Source organism: Rhinatrema bivittatum, chromosome 2 (assembly GCF_901001135.1).
Source record: "Rhinatrema bivittatum chromosome 2, aRhiBiv1.1, whole genome shotgun sequence".
NCBI lineage: Eukaryota > Metazoa > Chordata > Amphibia > Gymnophiona > Rhinatrematidae > Rhinatrema > Rhinatrema bivittatum.
The window spans coordinates 459,044,359-459,067,970 of NC_042616.1; the positions used below are offsets into that span (position 1 = coordinate 459,044,359).

General features: G+C 46.8%; 2 protein-coding genes across 5 annotated transcripts in view; one reads left to right on the forward strand and one right to left on the reverse strand.

The window, feature by feature from the left end:
* SLC25A17 (solute carrier family 25 member 17) overlaps positions 1-9,493 on the reverse strand; it is a 100,612-nt gene extending 91,119 nt beyond the window's left edge. For 2 of the 4 annotated variants that reach the window (XM_029590445.1, XM_029590444.1), the window contains exon 1: positions 8,926-9,077. In XM_029590445.1, coding sequence (XP_029446305.1) covers positions 8,926-9,021 — 96 coding nt within the window. In that variant the 5' untranslated portion in view covers positions 9,022-9,077. Of the gene's footprint in view, positions 1-8,925; positions 9,078-9,365 lie in introns of those variants that run through there. The other 2 variants (XM_029590446.1, XM_029590447.1) reach the window with 2 other exon arrangements.
* A 57-nt stretch (positions 9,494-9,550) lies between these two features.
* Positions 9,551-10,533, forward strand: FHIT (fragile histidine triad diadenosine triphosphatase). Its single transcript, XM_029590448.1, has one exon. It carries the CDS (start codon positions 9,571-9,573, stop codon positions 10,018-10,020), a length of 450 nt encoding a protein of 149 aa, XP_029446308.1. The 5' UTR covers positions 9,551-9,570; the 3' UTR covers positions 10,021-10,533.
* Positions 10,534-23,612: the final 13,079 nt, after the last annotated feature.

Sequence of the window (23,612 nt, forward strand, 5' to 3'; positions counted from 1 at the left end):
GCTTAGAATATGAAACACTGAAGTCTGTATAGTGTAAATGCTGGTGGGATGTCTAATTAGTTTGCAAATGAAAATCCTTGTAAAACCCATCTCTGCTTATGACACAAAAGAATTTGAAGTAGGACTGCCAGCAATTCCATCCAGTGCATGTATGGACTTAGAATTCTGATTTCCTTACAGCAAGCAGCACAATCTCACATGGCAGGGGGTAAAACCCGATCTGGCTCGGTTGACCCATCTGACCTTGAACTGTGGGCAATCCTAGAAGGAAGCCATCAGAAAGATTTAAAGACGCAGTACATATTCTTCCATACAACGTGGGCCATATGTATTAACTTTAAAAAAAACAAAAACGCATCTTTACCATAGACATAGGATGGAAGAAATATATATATATCTGGCTTTAAGCATAAGTATACATAAAGATATAGTGTGCGTTTTTATATAGATGCTTAAACTTTTAATATACTAGCTTACACTCATGGTAATTCCTTGGAGGCCTTTATGAATTGCCCTCTCCCCACTGCTCCAGCACAACCCGCCCGAGCCCCAGTACAGCCTAGTTGGCCCCATTACAGTCTGCCCTCCACCCCTCCCCAAACATCCTCAGGAGCAGCACTGTCTTCACCCCTCTCAGCTCCAGCGCAGGCTACCCACCTCCCCCCAGCACAGCCACCCATGGAAATTTCCTAGAGGCTATTTATTGCCCTCCCCCTTCCAGCCCCAGAATAACTGCCCAGGCTCAATAACGTGCCCTCCTCCTTCCATCCCCAGAACAGCCTCACTCCCCCCAGCCAGCCTGCCCTCCCAAGGTTGAGCACCTCCCCCCATCCACAGAATAGCCTGACCCCTCCCCCACCATCCTGAGCCCCAGCCACTCTAGCCTCCAGAAATTGGACTCATTCTCCGAGGACTAGGAGCTTTTTGTATCAAAACGCAAACAACCTCTCACCAACTGATAGGGATCTTCCCAGAAAATACCTTTAATCTACTTGTAACTGCCCGGTTACACATCTTATTGACTCTTGTTTTAAACCAATTCCCTGTTACTGTATCAAATAAATAAATCTGCTGTTGAAAATGTATTGGAAGTGGTGTTTTGGCACATGCTTTCCAAACCACTGCTGCTGGAAAGAGAGAGATGAGGAAGCTGGAGCTATTGAAGCTGAAGCCTAAATAGTTTGTGGTGTCCTCTAGAATCCTCTACTGGGGCTGGTGGGAGAAATATACAGATGAGCCTTCTGGTTCTCTACTGCTGCAGAGTGAAAGGGCTGTAGAAGCTGAAAGCTTAAATGGTTTATGGTGTCCTCTGGAGTTCTCTGCTAGGGCTGCCAGGAAAAGTATGTAAATGAGCCTTTCAAGTTTTTGCTGCAGGAAAGGCCACAGGGCCTTTAGAAGTTGAAGCCTAAATGGCTTGCGATGTACTTTGTTAGGGACCCCTGAGAGAAGTATGCAGGTGAGTCTTCAGATCCTCTGCTGCTAGAAATAGGGTGGAGGCTGTGTGAAAGCTGAAATCTGGATGGCTTACAGTGTTCTCTGTTGGAGCTGCTGCAAAAAGCTAGCAAGTGAGCCTTCTAATTCTCTGCTACTGGAAAGAGTGAAGGGCCTGTGGAAGCTGAAGCCTAGATGTTTTGTTGTCTCCTTTCGAGAATGCTGCTGGGAGAAATATTCATATAAGCCTTCCAGTTCTCTGCTGGTAGAAAGAGTGCAGGGCCTGTGAAAGCTGAAATCTAGATGGCTTGCACTATCCTCTGGAGTCCTCTTCTGGGGCTGCTGGGTAAAGAATGTAAATGAGTCTTTCAGTTCTCTGCTGCAGGAAAGAACATAGGGCCAATGGAAGCTGAAACCTAGAAGACTTGCAGTGTCTTCTGCTGGGGCTACTAGGAGAAACATGCAGATAAGCCTTTAAGTCCTCTTCTACCGAAAAGAGTGAGGAGCTGTGAAAGCTTAAATCTAGATGGCGTGCAAAGTCGTCTACAGGAGCTGCAGGGAGAAATACGCAAATGAGCTTCCAGTTTTCTGCTGCTGGAAAGACTACAGGGGCTATAGATAATGAAACTTAGATGGCTCAGTGTCCTCTACTGGGTCTGCAGGGAGAGGTATACAAATGAGCCTTTAGGTCCTCTGCTGCAGACAGACACCCCTTCCTCCTAAACATATTATATATATATATAAATATTTTTACAATTTCTATAAAAAGTGAGATTTCGATGTGAACTAAAAAAAAAATCTCCCTTACACTATTACATAGGTGAGCCCCTAGTGCCAGGTAATAGCAAGCAGGAGTAGAAAAAAAATGTACAGTAATGAGCTTACACTTACTTCTTTTGATATATACACCCTCCTGAAGGAAGCATTACCACTTCTGACAGACAAATTAGCGTTAGTATGGAGCGTCAGGTCAGAGAGACGAAATTTCATGGGCAAACGACCCCCTCACCCCCCGGGATCCTTACCCTGGCATTAGTGTGGTGTGACAGCAATAGGCAGGCTCCGGTCAAAATCCCCCCCTCCCAAAGAAAGGCGCAGGGCGAAAATCGGCTCGACATGTCATTAAAACAAAAGTAAATAAAGTGTAATAAAAGTAAACTTCCTGCATGTGAATTTTCTTTGAACAGTCCTCTCTCCCCTCCTCCCGAGGCGTGCACTGTGGCTCCCCTGCCTCCCGGGGGCAGCCGGCGGCGAAAGCGGCTTCCAGCAGCCCCCGCCAGCGAAGGTGGATGAATGTAATTTGGGCGCTCAAGGCAGTGCATTAGCGAACGCCGACGTCACACGCCGTGACATCACTCCTTGAGCGCCAAAATTGCACACACAGGCGTGCATTCATTCACCTTCGCCAGCGGGGGCATGGGAGCCAAAGCGGCTTCCAGCAGCCCCCGCCAGCGAAGGTGAATGAATGCAATTTGGGCGCTCAAGGCAGTGCATTAGCGAACGCCGACGTCACACGCCGTGACATCACTCCTTGAGCGCCAAAATTGCACACACAGGCGTGCATTCATTCACCGCCGGCGGGGGCTGCTGGAAGCCGCTTTCGCTGCCGGCTGCCCCCGGGAGGCAGGGGAGCCGCGGTGCGTGCCTCGGGAGGAGGAGAGAGAGAGCGGACTGCTCAAAGAAAATTCACATGCAGTAAGTTTACTTTTATTACAATTTATTCACTTTTGTTTTAATTTTCGCCCTGCGCCTTGCTTCAGGAGGGGGGGAGAGAGGACTCGCAATCCCCCCTGGTACCTATCATTTCAAACGTCATTTGAAATGACAGGTACCAGCGCACCCAGGATACTGTATAGGCGCTGTATAGTGCTCTATACAGTAAAATGGATTGCGCAGGCCTAACGCTTCACGGATGCTTCTTGGACGTGGCTTGCATTTGCAATCTATTTAAATACAGTATCGAGCGGTAGGTGATCCGAACTGTGCGTGCGGCAAACACGGGTGCGCCCGGCCCTAACGCACCTCTTTCTACCGCTCCTTACTGTATCGGCCTGTAGGTAAGCAGGATAGGGAGAAGGTGGATAAAAGACATGTGGGACTCAAGCTGGTTTATGTCTGGAGACATATATGCTTGTCTACCTAACAGTATGAGGACCAGAAAGGAGAGACAATAGAACCAACATGGATAGGGATCAATCTCCTGAAGGCAGATAAACCTGAATGGCTGACAGCCTGGACATAACCTTAACTGCAACAGTGTAGGCAGACACTGGGGTAGGCCAGTTGGTCCTTATCTGCCACTATCTACAATGTTACTATGCACAGCCACATCAAAACCTGCAGTGTTGAGTTCCTCACTGTGAAATGGACATGACAGTTCACAGCAAGAACAGAAGAAGAAAAAAAAAAGAACAGAAAAATGAAGATTCTGTAGCAAAGAACTGGACACAATTACCTAACTCGTTGCTGGGCGTGAGGTGCTAATGTCAGAAGGCCTATATACAGAAAGGCACAATGAGGAAGTACAGCTCATCTGCCTCAAACTGTGTAAACACCATAATATCACTGTACCAGAAAAACACTGGGATTGTGACCATGATAGAGTTGTAAAAAATGAAGTTGTGATCACCTGGAACACTCCTATTCAACCAATATAAAGCTTGATGCTATAAAATCGAACATAGTGGTAAAGGAGAAAAACACAACTTCAAAATTGCTAATAGAAGTGCCAGTACCAAGTGATTATTCTGTACTGTGTATAGAAATATGTTGCTTGTATGATCTCCAGAAGGAGGTGCTCTTCGGCACAATGCAAGTATTAAAACAAGTACTAGCAGTATATTTCAGAGACTGAAATCATACCTAACATATACTCTGGCTAGCAAGTGAGCTTCATGGTTTGCACAAAACAAAATCACTATTACATGAAAAAACCCAATCCTAACTTATTCAAAATGGATACAGTGTTTTAATAAATAGGAAATGTATTCATATACAAAATATATATATATATTACACACCTTTTCTCCAGCAAATGTAAACATAGCATATTTATTGTCACTGTGATCATACATGAAACAAAATAACAATTACCCAATTACCACATTCAATTTTTTTTTAAACAAAAGTAAATACATCAAATCCTGCTCAGCAATATTGCTGTTACAATGCTATTCCAAGGTTTATCAATGTGTCCAGGTAGACAGTAGTGTACTATTGCTATACTCTTCCCCAATACACAAATATCTATATCTTGCAGGATCTATATCCTGTTGGACTCTATGCCATCCTGGACATAAAGTGCCACACCCCCACCACAAGTTGCCCCTCTGAATCATTGCGATATAATTTGTACCCCGGTATAGCACTGTCCCATTGGTTATCCTCCTTCCACCACGTCTCTGAGATGCCAATTAAGTCTATGTCATCATTCACTGCTATACATTCTGATTCTCCCATCTTACTTCTTAGACTTCTGGCATTAGCATACAGACATTTCAAAGTTTGTTTTTTGTTTGTATTTTCATTCTGCTTTTGAGTTGACAGGGATAATTTGGAATCTTTTAGCTCAGGTGATTCTTACTTATAGGCACATGGACTACTTTTCTTATTGGATCCTCACTGTCGGGATGCCCTAATTCTAATGCTTCATTAGTATCCTTTGAAGATACCTCTCTCCGAACCATGCGCTGCTGAGCAACTGTCGGCTTTTCCCTTTGTTCTAGTTTAAAAGCTGCTCTATCTCCTTTTTAAAGGTTAGTGCCAGCAGCTTGGTTCCACCCTAGGTAAGGTGGAGCCTGACTTTTTGGGAAAAAGACTCACACTTCCCCAAAAGGTTCCCCAGTTCCTTACAAAACTGAATCCCTCTTCCTTGCACCACACTTTGAGACTCCAGAGCCCTGTCTGCTTCTGGTGACCTGCACATGGAACAGGGAGCATTTCAGAGAATGCTACCCTGGAGGTTCTGGATTTAAGCTTTCTACCTAAGACCCTAAATTTGGCTTCCAGAACCTCCCTCCCATATTTTCCTATGTCACTGGTGCCCACATGTACCACGACAGCCGGCTCCTCCGCAGCACTGTCTAAAATCCTATCTAGGTGACGTGTGAAGTCCACCACCTACACACCAGGCAGGCATGTTACCAGGCGATCCTCACACCCACCAGCCACCCAGCTATCTACATTCCTAATAATTGAATCATCAACTATGATGGGCGACCTAACCCTGCCCTCCTGGGAAGTAGACCAGAAGACACATCCTTGGTGTGAGGACAATGCATCACCTGGAGAGCAGGTCCTTGCTACAGGATCCTTTCCTGCTGCACCAGGTTGATGCTCTCCGATCATGAGATCTTCTTTCTCCAAGGCAGCATCACGGCTGCTAGACTGGAATTGGGACTTGGCTACTATGTCCCATAAGTTCTCATCTACATACTTCACTGTCTGCCTCAGCTCCTCCAGGTCTGCCACTCTAGCCTAATTACATTATATGATTTTTGGTCAACATTTTAGACTAGTCTTTATACAAAAACTAGACTTATAAAATCATCATGTCAGTGCCTCTGTCCCCATCCCCATTTCTTTCCTTCCAACTTTTGAACTGCTCATCCAACTTCATTTAAAATTCCTGTCACAGGGATTCAAGATTAAAAAGTGGTAATGTTTGTGAGCATCCTTTCCCTGGAGACGTAGTTACCACATATGCCACATTGCGCTCGAAAGAGGAGGGCAAGGGAGCGCCAGGCTTCGGAGCTCTTCCCGGCTCAACCTATTGTGGTACCTATGGATGCTCACATCCATAGGGAAACCGGAGTCCCGGCAGAGAGCTCGCTGATTGAGACTCGAGGGGGGAAGAGGAGCCTGAGTCCGGTTCTGATCTCGTTACGTCTTTGTTGCCGGAAGAAAGGTCTCCTCCCGAGAACCCTGCCATGAAGTGCGACCAGCAGCACCGTGGAGTAATGGATGCACCAGGAATAGGTGCATCGTTGAACTCCCCTTCGGAGCCTCTGGTGCTGTGGGGGGGGACGGGGGACCGCTTCGACACAATTACAGCTAGACAGGGTCCCAGGACTGGATATAACGTGAGAGGAAAGGCAGCAACAAAATGATCTTCTGGAACAGTCTCCAGAAATATATCAAGATCTGGTAAGACCACAGTCTATTTCATTGGAAACTATTTGGGAGGCCATTGAAATATTAAATTCTAATACTACTGTTAAAGTGATAAATTTGACAAAATCAGTAACACAATTGGATAATCGTCTACAATTAGTAGAAAGAAGGTTAAATGAAAATAAACAACAATTACAGTCCACAGAAATTAAAGTTCAAAGTAATAAGAATGTTCGGCAAGGAATGATAAAGGAAAATCAAATTCAGGCAAAAATCAAAAATTTAGAAAATCAACTACGAGCAAAGAATTTGAGATGTATTAATTTCCCAAAGATATCATATGTTTCACCTAAAGACCTTTGGAGAAGGTACATGTTAGAAGTATTAAAAATTACAGAAAATACCTTGACTATTATATTCCTCCACTGAAAAGAACTCAAGTAGACAAAGACAATTTTCAGAGTCTAATTCCAAGAGAATCTCCTAAATTGGATTTATCAGCTGTAATTGAACAATCTGTTGAAGTAGTGGAGACATCAACTCTGATGGTAAAACTTTTGATTGATATGAATAGGGAATGGATTTTGAAACGCTATTTCCAATACCGGAATGAGCCTTTCTTGAAACAAAAAATTCAGATTTTTCCAGACTTGTCAAAAATAACACAGAGAAGGAGACAACAGTTTCTGCTGTTGAGACCCCAAGTTCAGGAGTTAGCCTCATTATTCCTATTAAAATACCCGTGTAAATGTCTTGTTAAACATCAAGGGGTATCTTTCCTATTTTTCCAACCTTCACAGTTGATTGCATTTTTATCTAATAAAAAGAAGAATGTTCTTACTTCTTCTTTAATTTCCAGTCCAATAACTCCATAGGTTAAATACTGAGGCCTTAATATGATATGTTGTTTTCCGAAAATTGCCATATTACCTGTATGTAAATTAATATCCTGAGATAAAGAAGTTCGTGGATCCAATAGTGAGCTGTTGCAATCCTTAAAAAATGAGTATTCATGTCTTAACATATATGATTAATGTAAAATTAGCTATGTTATTCCTTCTTTGTAATAATTATTTAAGTATGTTACATTAATGTTGTTGGAATGCATTTCAAATCAAGTTGTTTGCTTGAGAAATGTAAAATGAATAAATAGAAAAAAAAAAATTCCTGTCACACTGATTTCCCCCCCCCCCCAACACAGACACTTTTCATGTTCCCACTGATGCTCCCTACATTTGTTATAGCCTTTTGCCTTTTACTTTAGATTCCTCTATTGAGGTCAGAGCACAGTGTAAATCACTTAGCTACCCTAGCCTTAGTTAGTGCCTGTAAGTCCCTTATCACAGTTTAAAATTTAGCAACCTCATATAAGTTATCTCTCTAAAGAAAATGTTGGAGAAGTGTACTCTATGAGCAAATTATAAAGTAGGGGTATTTCATAGCGTTTCAGTATCTTTAATGATTCTCCAGTAAGCTCAAGCAGTGTAGTATGCAGTGTGGGTGGAGTCTCTGGCTGAGTGGGAGGGGCCACCACTGTGACCTCAGAAGGTTGTAAACAGCCTGGAGGAGCAGGGAGACTTTCAAAGATCAGCCGGCATATGCACTACTACTCTAGATACACAAAAAAATAAAACAGGTAAATAATCATTTTAGGTACATTTTCCAAACCTGATTGTCTCTTTGTGATTTCCCACGTCTGAAATAGCTTATCTTACAAAAGCTGATGCAAATCCACTGAAGCCAATGAACAACCAGCCAGCTACCAAAACCTATCGGCGCTTTTATATAGAATGAAATACATTTTAAAAAGAGAAACTAAGATCTCGAAGAGAAAGCACGGTGTGGTCATTAAGCCTTTTAAAATTGTCCTGGTATTGATTTGTATTCCTAATCACGTGCAAAAGAAGAAAACGAGGCAGCATGAAATTTTCACACATCTCCGCTGACTCTCACTAAAACCTAACGAACTTTGCCCCGGGCAAGTAAAACTAATCATATGTAAACAGTCTCTCAGTTGCCAAAGGACTCGGTTACTACGAGGAAAATTAAGGTCAGTCCTGCTTTTTGACATACTCATACTGATGCACCTTAGTTCAAGTACCAATAGAAAACAGAAACTGCAAGCACCACGATACACGGAGATGAATGTTCATAAGCAAGGTATAAAAATAAAATGCACTGAACAAAAAAAGTCTTCCTCCTTCCAACTCTGACGGCCTCTTGCCTTCCCTTCGACCTACTTTGTAGTGCATCTTCTCCCGCCACCTCAAAAGTCATTTCAAACAACGATCCGCCGGCAGCATCAACAACCCCGCCCCGCAAAAAGGCTCCGAAGAGCTTGCCTGGGTACAGATGCAGGCGGTACTCCCACCCCCCGCTCACCATGGCCCCGGACACGGCATGCACCAGGCTCCCGTAGGACAGAAGAGCCCTCGGAGTCAACCGCTCCATCCAGACCTCCGGCACCCGGCGACTCATGCCACAGGACTCGCCGTCACAAAGGACCAAGAAGCTCCCAAGTGCCGTCAACAAGCCCCTCCCCCCCAAACGCTGACCGACGCCCCCAAGCACAAGCTGCCAATCAGAGGACAGCGGGCGTGTTGACGCACGGGTTACCTCCCGGCCCCTCCCCCTGCGTTGGACGTGGGACGGCGAGTTACCAAGCGTGATGGGAGGTAGGCGTCTCACGCCCGTAGCTCCAGTTCTTAATAACGTTTGTGTTAGTGAAGAGACTACTTAAGAAGGTGCAAAATAAAAGTGGCGACGACCTATACCGGGTTAACCAAGCGTAGAGAAAAAAATTCTTGCAGGCAGCTTCCCACCTCTGGCTCTAGGCATGGGAGTCACAGCACTCGCGCTGCTCCTGGAAAGTAGTGCGCCTGCGCGGAACATGTGTGACGGCGGCTGCGTCGAGTCGACTGCGAGGGTTTCCGGGCACTTCAATTACGTAGCGGCAGGGCAGTTCGGATCCGGGGGGAGCCGCAGGAAGCGCCGGTCGTTGGGTGTTTTTACCCACCCGCTGCGGGCATGTCGCTTCGCTTTGGGCCAAACCTTATTAAGCCCTCGGTGGTGTTCCTGCGGACCGAGTTCTCTTTCGCGCTGGTGAACCGGCGGCCGGTGCTGCCGGGCCATGTCTTGGTGTGCCCGCTGCGCCCGGCCCCGCGCTTCAGTGACCTCAGCTCCCGGGAGGTGGCGGACCTGTTCGCAACTGCGCAGCGCGTGGCCGCCGTCGTGGAGCGTCACTTCAGCGGCACCTCGCTCACCATCTCCCTGCAGGACGGGCCCGAGGCTGGCCAGAGCGTCGAGCACGTCCACGTGCACGTCCTGCCCCGCCGGGCCGGCGACTTCCCGCGCAACGACAGTGTCTACGAGAAGTTGGAGGAGCGCGACGAGGGCAACAAGGACTCTCCCTGGACGTGGCGCTCTGAAGAGGCCATGGCGGCGGAGGCTGCCGAGCTGAGAAAATACTTCGAGTAAGCTCTCCCGAGCCGACCTGCCTCTGGATCCGGGACTAGATGCGTTCTTCTGGTTTTTTTTTTTTTTTTTTTTTTTTGCAGAATAAAAGCGGACTAACGCTTTTGGGATCTCGCCGTCCTCATTCTATTTTGTGACGTTTGTGGACTAAATAGAATCTGAGCTAATTGTTTTGCTTTTTTAAGTGTAATGAGTTATTAGAGCTCAGTTGCTTAATTGTTTTCAACACAAAAAAAACTCGTTGAAGATGTGGGAAACGGACCTGACAGGAATGATGAAATATAATTACCTTCTATCGTCGAAAAATAAACTTTTCAGTGCTTTCTGTAAGTACTTATATATGAGTAACCGGACCATTGACTCGCAAACTGGAGTGGGCAAGCACCCTTACCTTTTCCCAGGGACTTGCTGCTGGTGTGAAAGTTGTTCGGCCTTTCCTTCTTCAGCAGAGCCTCTACGAATGTACATACAAATTGTCATGCCAATAAAGTTTCCTGAATCGAAATCTAATTACGATGAGCCAGTATGGCAATTCTTCCGTTCTTAGTGATGTGGATAACTGATCACCAAATGGGGAAACAAAATAATTAGCTCCAAACTGCTTTGGTCCCAGCAATAGGCATTTGAAAGATTTATTCTACAATCCAGTACCTTATGTTTTTCCTTTTCTAACAGGTTGGGACCCTGTGAAAGTCTTGAGCTAGTGGTTGAATGGTAAGGTCATAGTTTTAATGAGCACGTCAAAATGTTGGGTGCTGCTACCTAACGGGCCGATACAGGAAAGTCCGCGGGAGAGTGGCGTTCACTATTCAAATTAGAGCCGGTGGTAAAAACAGGCAAAAGGAGGAGCTAGGGACACTAGTGCCTCCTTTTGGACCAGAGCAGCAGCTGTCAGCGGGTTTGACAGCCGATGCTCAACTTTGCCGGTGTGCTCAGAAACCAGACCCCAGCAAAATTGAGCATCCAGTTTTCGACCCAACATCATGGGCTGACTTCAAATTTTTCTTACTTTTGGAAACTTTAGAAACCTCCGACTTAATATCACTATGATATTAAGTCGGAGGGTGCCTAGAAAAGCAGTTTTTACTGCTTTTCTGTGCACTTTCCCAGTGCCTTTCAGAAATTAGCGCCTACCTTTGGGTAGGCGCTAATTTCTGAAAGCAAAATGTGCGGCTTGGCAGCACATTTTGTTTTCTGAATCACATGGGAATACCTAATAGGGCCAGCAACATGCATTTGCATGTTGCGGGCGCTATTAGGTTTAGGGGGTTGGACGCGCGTTTTTGGCCTTTTGGCCTTACTCAATAAGAGGTAACGCTAGCGTGTCAAACGCACATCCAATAGAGGGTTAACAGTGCAGAGCGCACTGTACTGTATCAGCCCGTAAATTAGTCATTGCCAGTATAAAGCTCTAAGATGGTAGATTTAGGAAACAGGATTTTCACAGACAGAATGGTAGCAATCTGGAATACCCTCCTGCAGGAGGTGATGGTAACAATGACATTGACAGACAAACAAAAAAACATAAGATAAAACTCAGAATATCCATAGTGATAAGAGAATGGTAATGAAGCACTGGGCAGCCGAGTTATAGATGAATTGTGCCTTCTGGAAGGCATGCTAAAGTTTATAGAGCAGCAGTTGCCACCCAGAATTGGACACAATGAGATTGGGAGTTGTATTCCGTGTGGGAATTTGACCTGTTTTGGGTAAATTTGCATAAAATTTCTGCTGGGTAGACTGGGCCTTTTTCATGTTTATCACCATTTACTATAATTCTGAGAACATCATATAAAAATATAACAGGTGCAGTTTGCTTTCTTCACAGTACTGTATTCTAAGATGCTTTTAGGGCTTAACACCTTTCTACCTGCCCCAAGATTTCTGGAAAATTGCTTGGCAGGCAACCTGTGTGACTGTGACAATCTAATTTTCAAGATCCAATTCAGGGGGCAGTTGAGGATGATTAATGTAGTGGCTTAGGCTGAACAGTAGGCTGACCAAATTTCTAGGGAAATTCTGCTCAAAATATTTGAAATTCTGCATCTAAGTAATTTTTTTCTGTATTAATTTAAAAGGTAATTACTTAAGGACCATCCTGTAAATTGTGTTATTTTGACCAATATAAAGTTTGCAGAATTTTAAGTTTTGGTCTTAAGATAATATCATATAAAAGCAGTGTTTCTCCCTGTCCAGGCAGGAACAAACACCCCCACGAGGCAGTGATAATATCCAACTATATTGATGTAGAAGTCTGAGTAGTTGTGAGACTTCCCCCATGAACCACCTTAGTCTCTTAATCCCCTTTAGTACTTGCATGGAAATTTCACTACTCTGTCTCTTGGTAAATTTTTCACTTTTGTGTTTCATTTCAGCTCCAGCATGTCATAACTCCTTGCCCGCTGGGAAAAATCAATTGAAACTCTGACCTAGATTACCCCTTTTGTCATCTAGGCCAGCGCTTCTCAACCGGTGTCCCACAGCCCCAGTTATACTTTCCTTTTACCTGCCCCCCCCCACAGGCCAATGGGAAACCTCCTCCCTTCTTCCTGCCCCTGTGGGTCAATCGGCAGCCTCCTCCCTTCTTCCTGCCAGTAGGAGGAAGCCTCTGGCTGGTGGGGCAGGAAGAAGTGGGGCATCTCATAGATGGGCTGGGAGGAGTGGCAGTGTCCAGGCCCATGAAGACAAAGATGCCTGACCCGAGCTGGAAGTGCTGAAATAAAGCATAACGGCGAGCCATAACGAAGAGGCCAGCCGCACCAGGAACTGCTATATAGTAGGGATTCCCCAAAGCGGCAATGAGTCGCAAGCACGAAGAGGCAGATTGCTCCGGGGATTTTATGCTGTGCCCCCCCCCCCCCCGCGCAACAGTGAGCACGGAAGAACTGCATTTAAAGTAAAAGTGGCACTAGCCATGCCGATTACAGATGGGGTAATTGGAGCTCCCAGCGGCCATAAAAGCAGGCAGATATGGGGGGGAGGGGGGAGCCTAGGGATATCCCGACAGCCAGAAGAAAGGCTTGAGTGCTGTGGCATATTTTTATAAAATAAATGTTTGCTGCTTCAGTGGAGCTGGGAAGGCAGCGGCCACTGCGAAATTAAAGGGGAACACAGCATTGGGCTCTAAGTAAGGTGTGTGTGTGGGAGACAGAGACTGGGCAGGGAGGAGACTGGGATGTGTGTGAGAGACTAGGCAGGGAGGTAACAGTTGTGTGTGAGACAGACTGGGAGGGGAGGTGAGTGTGTGTGTTGTGTGAGAGAGAGACTGGGCTGTGTGTGAGAGACAGACTGGGGAGGGAGGTGATGGGGTTGTGTGAGAGTGACTGGCATGTGTGAGAGACTGGGCAGGGAAGTGACTGGGTTGTGTGTGAGAGACTGGGCAGGGAAGTGACTGGGTTGTGTGTGAGAGATAGAGACTGGTCAAAGAGTTTAATTGGTGAGTGTGACTTGTGGGGCCTAAAGAAGAGGACCGTAAGGACAGAGCTTCAGCAGGAGGAGCTGCTGCTCCTGGTATGTGCTTTCAAGGGAAAGGAGTAAGAGATGGGCTGGAGAGGGTAAGTAAAGGTGGCATTTTAAGTTTATTTTTCTTGATTAACTGCCATTTTAATTATTGAGTATAAGAAAATTATTCCTTACCTGCTAATTTTCATTCCTGTAATACCATGGATCATTCCAGACGGTGGGTTATGTTCCATGTCCAGCAGATGGAGTCAGAACACAAAATTCCCAGGGGAGGACCCATATAACCACACCTCCCCTGTAACAGCTCTCAGTAACGACTAACAAAGCCCAAAAGAGAGAGAGGGATCAAGTAATCAAAGAAGGAATTGAAATAACCGCTGTCCAAATAAACAGCAACTAAATTCTGAACAGTGAACTTGCGAACAGCAGTGCGTGAACAAAAAAGACACGCAGTATTCGAAATACAGAGTAAAAGATTGTTAAGACAGGTAGGCAGAGATGTGCCACAAGCAAACCCCCAAACCAAGGGAGGGTGTCTGGAATGATCCATGGTATTACAGGAACAAAAATTAGCAGGTAAGTAATAATTTTCTTTTCCCTGTACATACCAGGATCATTCCAGACGGTGGAATGTACCAATGCTTTCCCATCACTGGTGGGCCGCAGACAGCCCTGCTTGTATTACCTTGTCTCCAAGCTGACCGCCCAACGGAGCACTGACGTCCAGGTGATAATGTCTCGCAAAAGTATGGATCGACTTCCAGGTGGCCACCCTACAACTCTCCTGAGTGGAGACGGAGGAGCTCTCCGCCCAAGATGTCGCCTGGGCTCGAAGAGAATGAGCCTAGACAACCAGCGGAGGGGACTTACCTACGCTAGGTGGAAGTCAAAAACCTGACACAGGCCCTGGTTGAGGAGGACTGCTGCTAGCAAGATGTCAGAATCTGGGCCTCTGGATCAGGCCACTGCCCACTCTACCCCAGGGCCTAGCCTGTGTCTCTTCTCCAGGGGCTCTTGGAGGTGCAATTTCCCACTTGCTCCTCAAGACCACTGACAGATCCAAGACGACCAGTGACATGACCCTGCTGATCCATGCACACACAGATACTGGGTCCACATCTGAAGAGACAAGCTCTAGGTTTGGCATAGTCTCAGTGTGGAACTGTGCTGACCTTGCTGAGTCTGCTCCTCTTGGTGAAACAAGTGGGACTCTATGGTCAATAGGTTTTATGGCCTTTGATGCACCGTTTCTGGACACATGGTGCTTCAGCCTTGGTTACTTTCGTCGATGTGTCGGCTGAGGCTCTTCAACTCCAACGATGCATCGTGCCTCTTCCTCTTTGATACATGTGAATCGGCATGGTGCGATGCATCAGGCAGCTGCCATGTATTTGTGCACCCGAGCCCTGCCTGGGTCTTTCTTCCAGTGGATCTTCCGATGCTCAGTGCATTGAGGGGGCCTGGGTGCGCTTTTGCAGGGCCCCTGGGTCACCTGAGGGGCCTACCGCAGCGTCCCTCACACCTTTGGGGCTCCTGACTGGGCCCTGTAGAGGACGGTGTGGATCCTTGAGCTGGTTCTGGAGCATACGAGCCAGAACCTGCCTCAGCTTTTTTTTTTTTTTTTAGTTTATTTATCTTCACCAGCTGTAGCTTCCTTGCTCTTGGGGACATGTGGCTACAGTCCTGCAACTGAATGGCTCATGACCTGCTCCCAACCAGAGGTAGCAGAGCACATGGCCATCTGTTGCTAACAATCTTGCCACATGGGCCAAACGTAAAGGCAGGTGGTCTGGGCATTGCTGCCCTGCTGTATCCACAGCAAAGCAAAAGAAAAGAAAATACTTGCAGCTTAACACTGGCACCCCTAGTGAGGAGCTCCACATGCAACCTGCACCGCGGAGAACACTAGACTGAGGCAAGCTGGGAACTGCCAGGGAAGAACACAGGCAGGCACAGAGCACCACCTTGTGGGCTTTGAGGAGCTCTGCCACCTAGAGGACTGGAGGACATCTCCAGACATGGCTAATTCAGCCTGCTTAACAGTAAGAAAAGTGGAAAACTTTCTGGCACTTAGCAAGATGGAAGTCACTGTTGGAGGGTATCCACATTTCAGCACACGAGCCCTTTCAAGGGCCATACAGTAAGATGAAATCAAATCTGATCTTTGTGAAGAACAGGTCCCTGGCGCAACAGGTTCCTCTGCGCTGGAAGTTGAAGAGGTGAGTCCACTGGGAGCCTCTGCAGATCTGCATACCATGGTCTCCTAGGCAATCTGGAGCAACCAAGAGAACCATCCCTCGGATTTGCTTAATTTTTCAAATCAATCTGCCCAACATGGGGCAAGGAGGAAAGGCATACAGCAACTTGTCTTCCTGCCACTCCTGCTCTAGGTCATTGATCCCCAATGACTTTGGATCTCTCCTGCAGCTAAAGAATCGTGGAACTTTTGCACTGCACGAAGTGGCCCACGTCTATGAACATGAGACTCTAGCGATCCAGAATCAGCTGAAAACGTCTCATCTGACAACACCCACTCTCCTGGGTCCAGACGCTCCCTGCTGAGAAAGTCTGCTCTTACATTGTTTTTGCCTGCAATATGTGAGGCTGAGATCATCTGGAGATGCAGTTCTGCCCATTCCATAAGTTCATCTATTTCCTGTGACACTTGTTGGCTCTTGGTACCTCCGTCGCTTAATGTAAGCCACACTCGTCACATTATCTGACATTATTCGGACCAATTGACCCTGCACCGAACTGTAAACATGCTAGCCAACTGGACTGCCCTGGCTTTCCAGCTAATTGATGTTCCAGAGAGACTCTTCTGCAGTCCAGTGCCCTTGTGCTGTCAGCTCCTGACAGTGAGCTCCCCAACCAAGGAGACCCACATCCATTGTCAGTACTAGCCAGTCTAGTGGTGTTAGGGAAACCCCCTTCCTTAAATGATCCGCCTGCAGCCACCACTGCAGTTGGGAGGATACCTCTGTTGGCAGGTGGAGCTGAATCAAAAGTCCTGAGACTGTGGGTTCCACCGAGACAGCAGGAAGCACGGACGATGACGCATATGAGCCCTTGCTCACAGTATCACGTCCAGGGGTGCCGCCATTAAGCCAAGTACTTGCAGGTAAGACCATATGGTCAGGTACAGAGCATTCATTAACAGCTAGAGCTGTGCCAGTAACTTCTGAATTTGAGATTCTGGCAGGAAAACCTTCCCCTGCCTCATGTCGGAATGAACCCCTGAGGTATTCCAGTGACTGAATAGGCTGAAGATTAGATTGCACCTGAGTCATCTTTATCCTGAGGAATCAGGGGAGTTCAGAAAGCAGGCGTTGTACTTGAGTCATCTTTATCCAGACACACATCTGGCTGGGAAGAACCAGGCTTACTGAAATCAGAGGAAAACAATTCTCCTTGAGCCTCCAAACACTGGCACAAGTTAGCATTCATGAGTTATTAGAGCTCAGTTGCTTAATTGTTTTCAACACAAAAAAAACTCGTTGAAGATGTGGGAAACGGACCTGACAGGAATGATGAAATATAATTACCTTCTATCGTCGAAAAATAAACTTTTCAGTGCTTTCTGTAAGTACTTATATATGAGTAACCGGACCATTGACTCGCAAACTGGAGTGGGCAAGCACCCTTACCTTTTCCCAGGGACTTGCTGCTGGTGTGAAAGTTGTTCGGCCTTTCCTTCTTCAGCAGAGCCTCTACGAATGTACATACAAATTGTCATGCCAATAAAGTTTCCTGAATCGAAATCTAATTACGATGAGCCAGTATGGCAATTCTTCCGTTCTTAGTGATGTGGATAACTGATCACCAAATGGGGAAACAAAATAATTAGCTCCAAACTGCTTTGGTCCCAGCAATAGGCATTTGAAAGATTTATTCTACAATCCAGTACCTTATGTTTTTCCTTTTCTAACAGGTTGGGACCCTGTGAAAGTCTTGAGCTAGTGGTTGAATGGTAAGGTCATAGTTTTAATGAGCACGTCAAAATGTTGGGTGCTGCTACCTAACGGGCCGATACAGGAAAGTCCGCGGGAGAGTGGCGTTCACTATTCAAATTAGAGCCGGTGGTAAAAACAGGCAAAAGGAGGAGCTAGGGACACTAGTGCCTCCTTTTGGACCAGAGCAGCAGCTGTCAGCGGGTTTGACAGCCGATGCTCAACTTTGCCGGTGTGCTCAGAAACCAGACCCCAGCAAAATTGAGCATCCAGTTTTCGACCCAACATCATGGGCTGACTTCAAATTTTTCTTACTTTTGGAAACTTTAGAAACCTCCGACTTAATATCACTATGATATTAAGTCGGAGGGTGCCTAGAAAAGCAGTTTTTACTGCTTTTCTGTGCACTTTCCCAGTGCCTTTCAGAAATTAGCGCCTACCTTTGGGTAGGCGCTAATTTCTGAAAGCAAAATGTGCGGCTTGGCAGCACATTTTGTTTTCTGAATCACATGGGAATACCTAATAGGGCCAGCAACATGCATTTGCATGTTGCGGGCGCTATTAGGTTTAGGGGGTTGGACGCGCGTTTTTGGCCTTTTGGCCTTACTCAATAAGAGGTAACGCTAGCGTGTCAAACGCACATCCAATAGAGGGTTAACAGTGCAGAGCGCACTGTACTGTATCAGCCCGTAAATTAGTCATTGCCAGTATAAAGCTCTAAGATGGTAGATTTAGGAAACAGGATTTTCACAGACAGAATGGTAGCAATCTGGAATACCCTCCTGCAGGAGGTGATGGTAACAATGACATTGACAGACAAACAAAAAAACATAAGATAAAACTCAGAATATCCATAGTGATAAGAGAATGGTAATGAAGCACTGGGCAGCCGAGTTATAGATGAATTGTGCCTTCTGGAAGGCATGCTAAAGTTTATAGAGCAGCAGTTGCCACCCAGAATTGGACACAATGAGATTGGGAGTTGTATTCCGTGTGGGAATTTGACCTGTTTTGGGTAAATTTGCATAAAATTTCTGCTGGGTAGACTGGGCCTTTTTCATGTTTATCACCATTTACTATAATTCTGAGAACATCATATAAAAATATAACAGGTGCAGTTTGCTTTCTTCACAGTACTGTATTCTAAGATGCTTTTAGGGCTTAACACCTTTCTACCTGCCCCAAGATTTCTGGAAAATTGCTTGGCAGGCAACCTGTGTGACTGTGACAATCTAATTTTCAAGATCCAATTCAGGGGGCAGTTGAGGATGATTAATGTAGTGGCTTAGGCTGAACAGTAGGCTGACCAAATTTCTAGGGAAATTCTGCTCAAAATATTTGAAATTCTGCATCTAAGTAATTTTTTTCTGTATTAATTTAAAAGGTAATTACTTAAGGACCATCCTGTAAATTGTGTTATTTTGACCAATATAAAGTTTGCAGAATTTTAAGTTTTGGTCTTAAGATAATATCATATAAAAGCAGTGTTTCTCCCTGTCCAGGCAGGAACAAACACCCCCACGAGGCAGTGATAATATCCAACTATATTGATGTAGAAGTCTGAGTAGTTGTGAGACTTCCCCCATGAACCACCTTAGTCTCTTAATCCCCTTTAGTACTTGCATGGAAATTTCACTACTCTGTCTCTTGGTAAATTTTTCACTTTTGTGTTTCATTTCAGCTCCAGCATGTCATAACTCCTTGCCCGCTGGGAAAAATCAATTGAAACTCTGACCTAGATTACCCCTTTTGTCATCTAGGCCAGCGCTTCTCAACCGGTGTCCCACAGCCCCAGTTATACTTTCCTTTTACCTGCCCCCCCCCACAGGCCAATGGGAAACCTCCTCCCTTCTTCCTGCCCCTGTGGGTCAATCGGCAGCCTCCTCCCTTCTTCCTGCCAGTAGGAGGAAGCCTCTGGCTGGTGGGGCAGGAAGAAGTGGGGCAGGAAGAAGTGGGGCATCTCATAGATGGGCTGGGAGGAGTGGCAGTGTCCAGGCCCATGAAGACAAAGATGCCTGACCCGAGCTGGAAGTGCTGAAATAAAGCATAACGGCGAGCCATAACGAAGAGGCCAGCCGCACCAGGAACTGCTATATAGTAGGGATTCCCCAAAGCGGCAATGAGTCGCAAGCACGAAGAGGCAGATTGCTCCGGGGATTTTATGCTGTGCCCCCCCCCCCCCCGCGCAACAGTGAGCACGGAAGAACTGCATTTAAAGTAAAAGTGGCACTAGCCATGCCGATTACAGATGGGGTAATTGGAGCTCCCAGCGGCCATAAAAGCAGGCAGATATGGGGGGGAGGGGGGAGCCTAGGGATATCCCGACAGCCAGAAGAAAGGCTTGAGTGCTGTGGCATATTTTTATAAAATAAATGTTTGCTGCTTCAGTGGAGCTGGGAAGGCAGCGGCCACTGCGAAATTAAAGGGGAACACAGCATTGGGCTCTAAGTAAGGTGTGTGTGTGGGAGACAGAGACTGGGCAGGGAGGAGACTGGGATGTGTGTGAGAGACTAGGCAGGGAGGTAACAGTTGTGTGTGAGACAGACTGGGAGGGGAGGTGAGTGTGTGTGTTGTGTGAGAGAGAGACTGGGCTGTGTGTGAGAGACAGACTGGGGAGGGAGGTGATGGGGTTGTGTGAGAGTGACTGGCATGTGTGAGAGACTGGGCAGGGAAGTGACTGGGTTGTGTGTGAGAGACTGGGCAGGGAAGTGACTGGGTTGTGTGTGAGAGATAGAGACTGGTCAAAGAGTTTAATTGGTGAGTGTGACTTGTGGGGCCTAAAGAAGAGGACCGTAAGGACAGAGCTTCAGCAGGAGGAGCTGCTGCTCCTGGTATGTGCTTTCAAGGGAAAGGAGTAAGAGATGGGCTGGAGAGGGTAAGTAAAGGTGGCATTTTAAGTTTATTTTTCTTGATTAACTGCCATTTTAATTATTGAGTATAAGAAAATTATTCCTTACCTGCTAATTTTCATTCCTGTAATACCATGGATCATTCCAGACGGTGGGTTATGTTCCATGTCCAGCAGATGGAGTCAGAACACAAAATTCCCAGGGGAGGACCCATATAACCACACCTCCCCTGTAACAGCTCTCAGTAACGACTAACAAAGCCCAAAAGAGAGAGAGGGATCAAGTAATCAAAGAAGGAATTGAAATAACCGCTGTCCAAATAAACAGCAACTAAATTCTGAACAGTGAACTTGCGAACAGCAGTGCGTGAACAAAAAGACACGCAGTATTCGAAATACAGAGTAAAAGATTGTTAAGACAGGTAGGCAGAGATGTGCCACAAGCAAACCCCCAAACCAAGGGAGGGTGTCTGGAATGATCCATGGTATTACAGGAACAAAAATTAGCAGGTAAGTAATAATTTTCTTTTCCCTGTACATACCAGGATCATTCCAGACGGTGGAATGTACCAATGCTTTCCCATCACTGGTGGGCCGCAGACAGCCCTGCTTGTATTACCTTGTCTCCAAGCTGACCGCCCAACGGAGCACTGACGTCCAGGTGATAATGTCTCGCAAAAGTATGGATCGACTTCCAGGTGGCCACCCTACAACTCTCCTGAGTGGAGACGGAGGAGCTCTCCGCCCAAGATGTCGCCTGGGCTCGAAGAGAATGAGCCTAGACAACCAGCGGAGGGGACTTACCTACGCTAGGTGGAAGTCAAAAACCTGACACAGGCCCTGGTTGAGGAGGACTGCTGCTAGCAAGATGTCAGAATCTGGGCCTCTGGATCAGGCCACTGCCCACTCTACCCCAGGGCCTAGCCTGTGTCTCTTCTCCAGGGGCTCTTGGAGGTGCAATTTCCCACTTGCTCCTCAAGACCACTGACAGATCCAAGACGACCAGTGACATGACCCTGCTGATCCATGCACACACAGATACTGGGTCCACATCTGAAGAGACAAGCTCTAGGTTTGGCATAGTCTCAGTGTGGAACTGTGCTGACCTTGCTGAGTCTGCTCCTCTTGGTGAAACAAGTGGGACTCTATGGTCAATAGGTTTTATGGCCTTTGATGCACCGTTTCTGGACACATGGTGCTTCAGCCTTGGTTACTTTCGTCGATGTGTCGGCTGAGGCTCTTCAACTCCAACGATGCATCGTGCCTCTTCCTCTTTGATACATGTGAATCGGCATGGTGCGATGCATCAGGCAGCTGCCATGTATTTGTGCACCCGAGCCCTGCCTGGGTCTTTCTTCCAGTGGATCTTCCGATGCTCAGTGCATTGAGGGGGCCTGGGTGCGCTTTTGCAGGGCCCCTGGGTCACCTGAGGGGCCTACCGCAGCGTCCCTCACACCTTTGGGGCTCCTGACTGGGCCCTGTAGAGGACGGTGTGGATCCTTGAGCTGGTTCTGGAGCATACGAGCCAGAACCTGCCTCAGCTTTTTTTTTTTTTTTAGTTTATTTATCTTCACCAGCTGTAGCTTCCTTGCTCTTGGGGACATGTGGCTACAGTCCTGCAACTGAATGGCTCATGACCTGCTCCCAACCAGAGGTAGCAGAGCACATGGCCATCTGTTGCTAACAATCTTGCCACATGGGCCAAACGTAAAGGCAGGTGGTCTGGGCATTGCTGCCCTGCTGTATCCACAGCAAAGCAAAAGAAAAGAAAATACTTGCAGCTTAACACTGGCACCCCTAGTGAGGAGCTCCACATGCAACCTGCACCGCGGAGAACACTAGACTGAGGCAAGCTGGGAACTGCCAGGGAAGAACACAGGCAGGCACAGAGCACCACCTTGTGGGCTTTGAGGAGCTCTGCCACCTAGAGGACTGGAGGACATCTCCAGACATGGCTAATTCAGCCTGCTTAACAGTAAGAAAAGTGGAAAACTTTCTGGCACTTAGCAAGATGGAAGTCACTGTTGGAGGGTATCCACATTTCAGCACACGAGCCCTTTCAAGGGCCATACAGTAAGATGAAATCAAATCTGATCTTTGTGAAGAACAGGTCCCTGGCGCAACAGGTTCCTCTGCGCTGGAAGTTGAAGAGGTGAGTCCACTGGGAGCCTCTGCAGATCTGCATACCATGGTCTCCTAGGCAATCTGGAGCAACCAAGAGAACCATCCCTCGGATTTGCTTAATTTTTCAAATCAATCTGCCCAACATGGGGCAAGGAGGAAAGGCATACAGCAACTTGTCTTCCTGCCACTCCTGCTCTAGGTCATTGATCCCCAATGACTTTGGATCTCTCCTGCAGCTAAAGAATCGTGGAACTTTTGCACTGCACGAAGTGGCCCACGTCTATGAACATGAGACTCTAGCGATCCAGAATCAGCTGAAAACGTCTCATCTGACAACACCCACTCTCCTGGGTCCAGACGCTCCCTGCTGAGAAAGTCTGCTCTTACATTGTTTTTGCCTGCAATATGTGAGGCTGAGATCATCTGGAGATGCAGTTCTGCCCATTCCATAAGTTCATCTATTTCCTGTGACACTTGTTGGCTCTTGGTACCTCCGTCGCTTAATGTAAGCCACACTCGTCACATTATCTGACATTATTCGGACCAATTGACCCTGCACCGAACTGTAAACATGCTAGCCAACTGGACTGCCCTGGCTTTCCAGCTAATTGATGTTCCAGAGAGACTCTTCTGCAGTCCAGTGCCCTTGTGCTGTCAGCTCCTGACAGTGAGCTCCCCAACCAAGGAGACCCACATCCATTGTCAGTACTAGCCAGTCTAGTGGTGTTAGGGAAACCCCCTTCCTTAAATGATCCGCCTGCAGCCACCACTGCAGTTGGGAGGATACCTCTGTTGGCAGGTGGAGCTGAATCAAAAGTCCTGAGACTGTGGGTTCCACCGAGACAGCAGGAAGCACGGACGATGACGCATATGAGCCCTTGCTCACAGTATCACGTCCAGGGGTGCCGCCATTAAGCCAAGTACTTGCAGGTAAGACCATATGGTCAGGTACAGAGCATTCATTAACAGCTAGAGCTGTGCCAGTAACTTCTGAATTTGAGATTCTGGCAGGAAAACCTTCCCCTGCCTCATGTCGGAATGAACCCCTGAGGTATTCCAGTGACTGAATAGGCTGAAGATTAGATTGCACCTGAGTCATCTTTATCCTGAGGAATCAGGGGAGTTCAGAAAGCAGGCGTTGTACTTGAGTCATCTTTATCCAGACACACATCTGGCTGGGAAGAACCAGGCTTACTGAAATCAGAGGAAAA

Excerpts from the sequence above, each read along its gene's own strand:
- FHIT (XM_029590448.1), top strand. The coding sequence starts at position 9,571 with ATGTCGCTTCGCTTTGGGCCAAACCTTATTAAGCCCTCGGTGGTGTTC.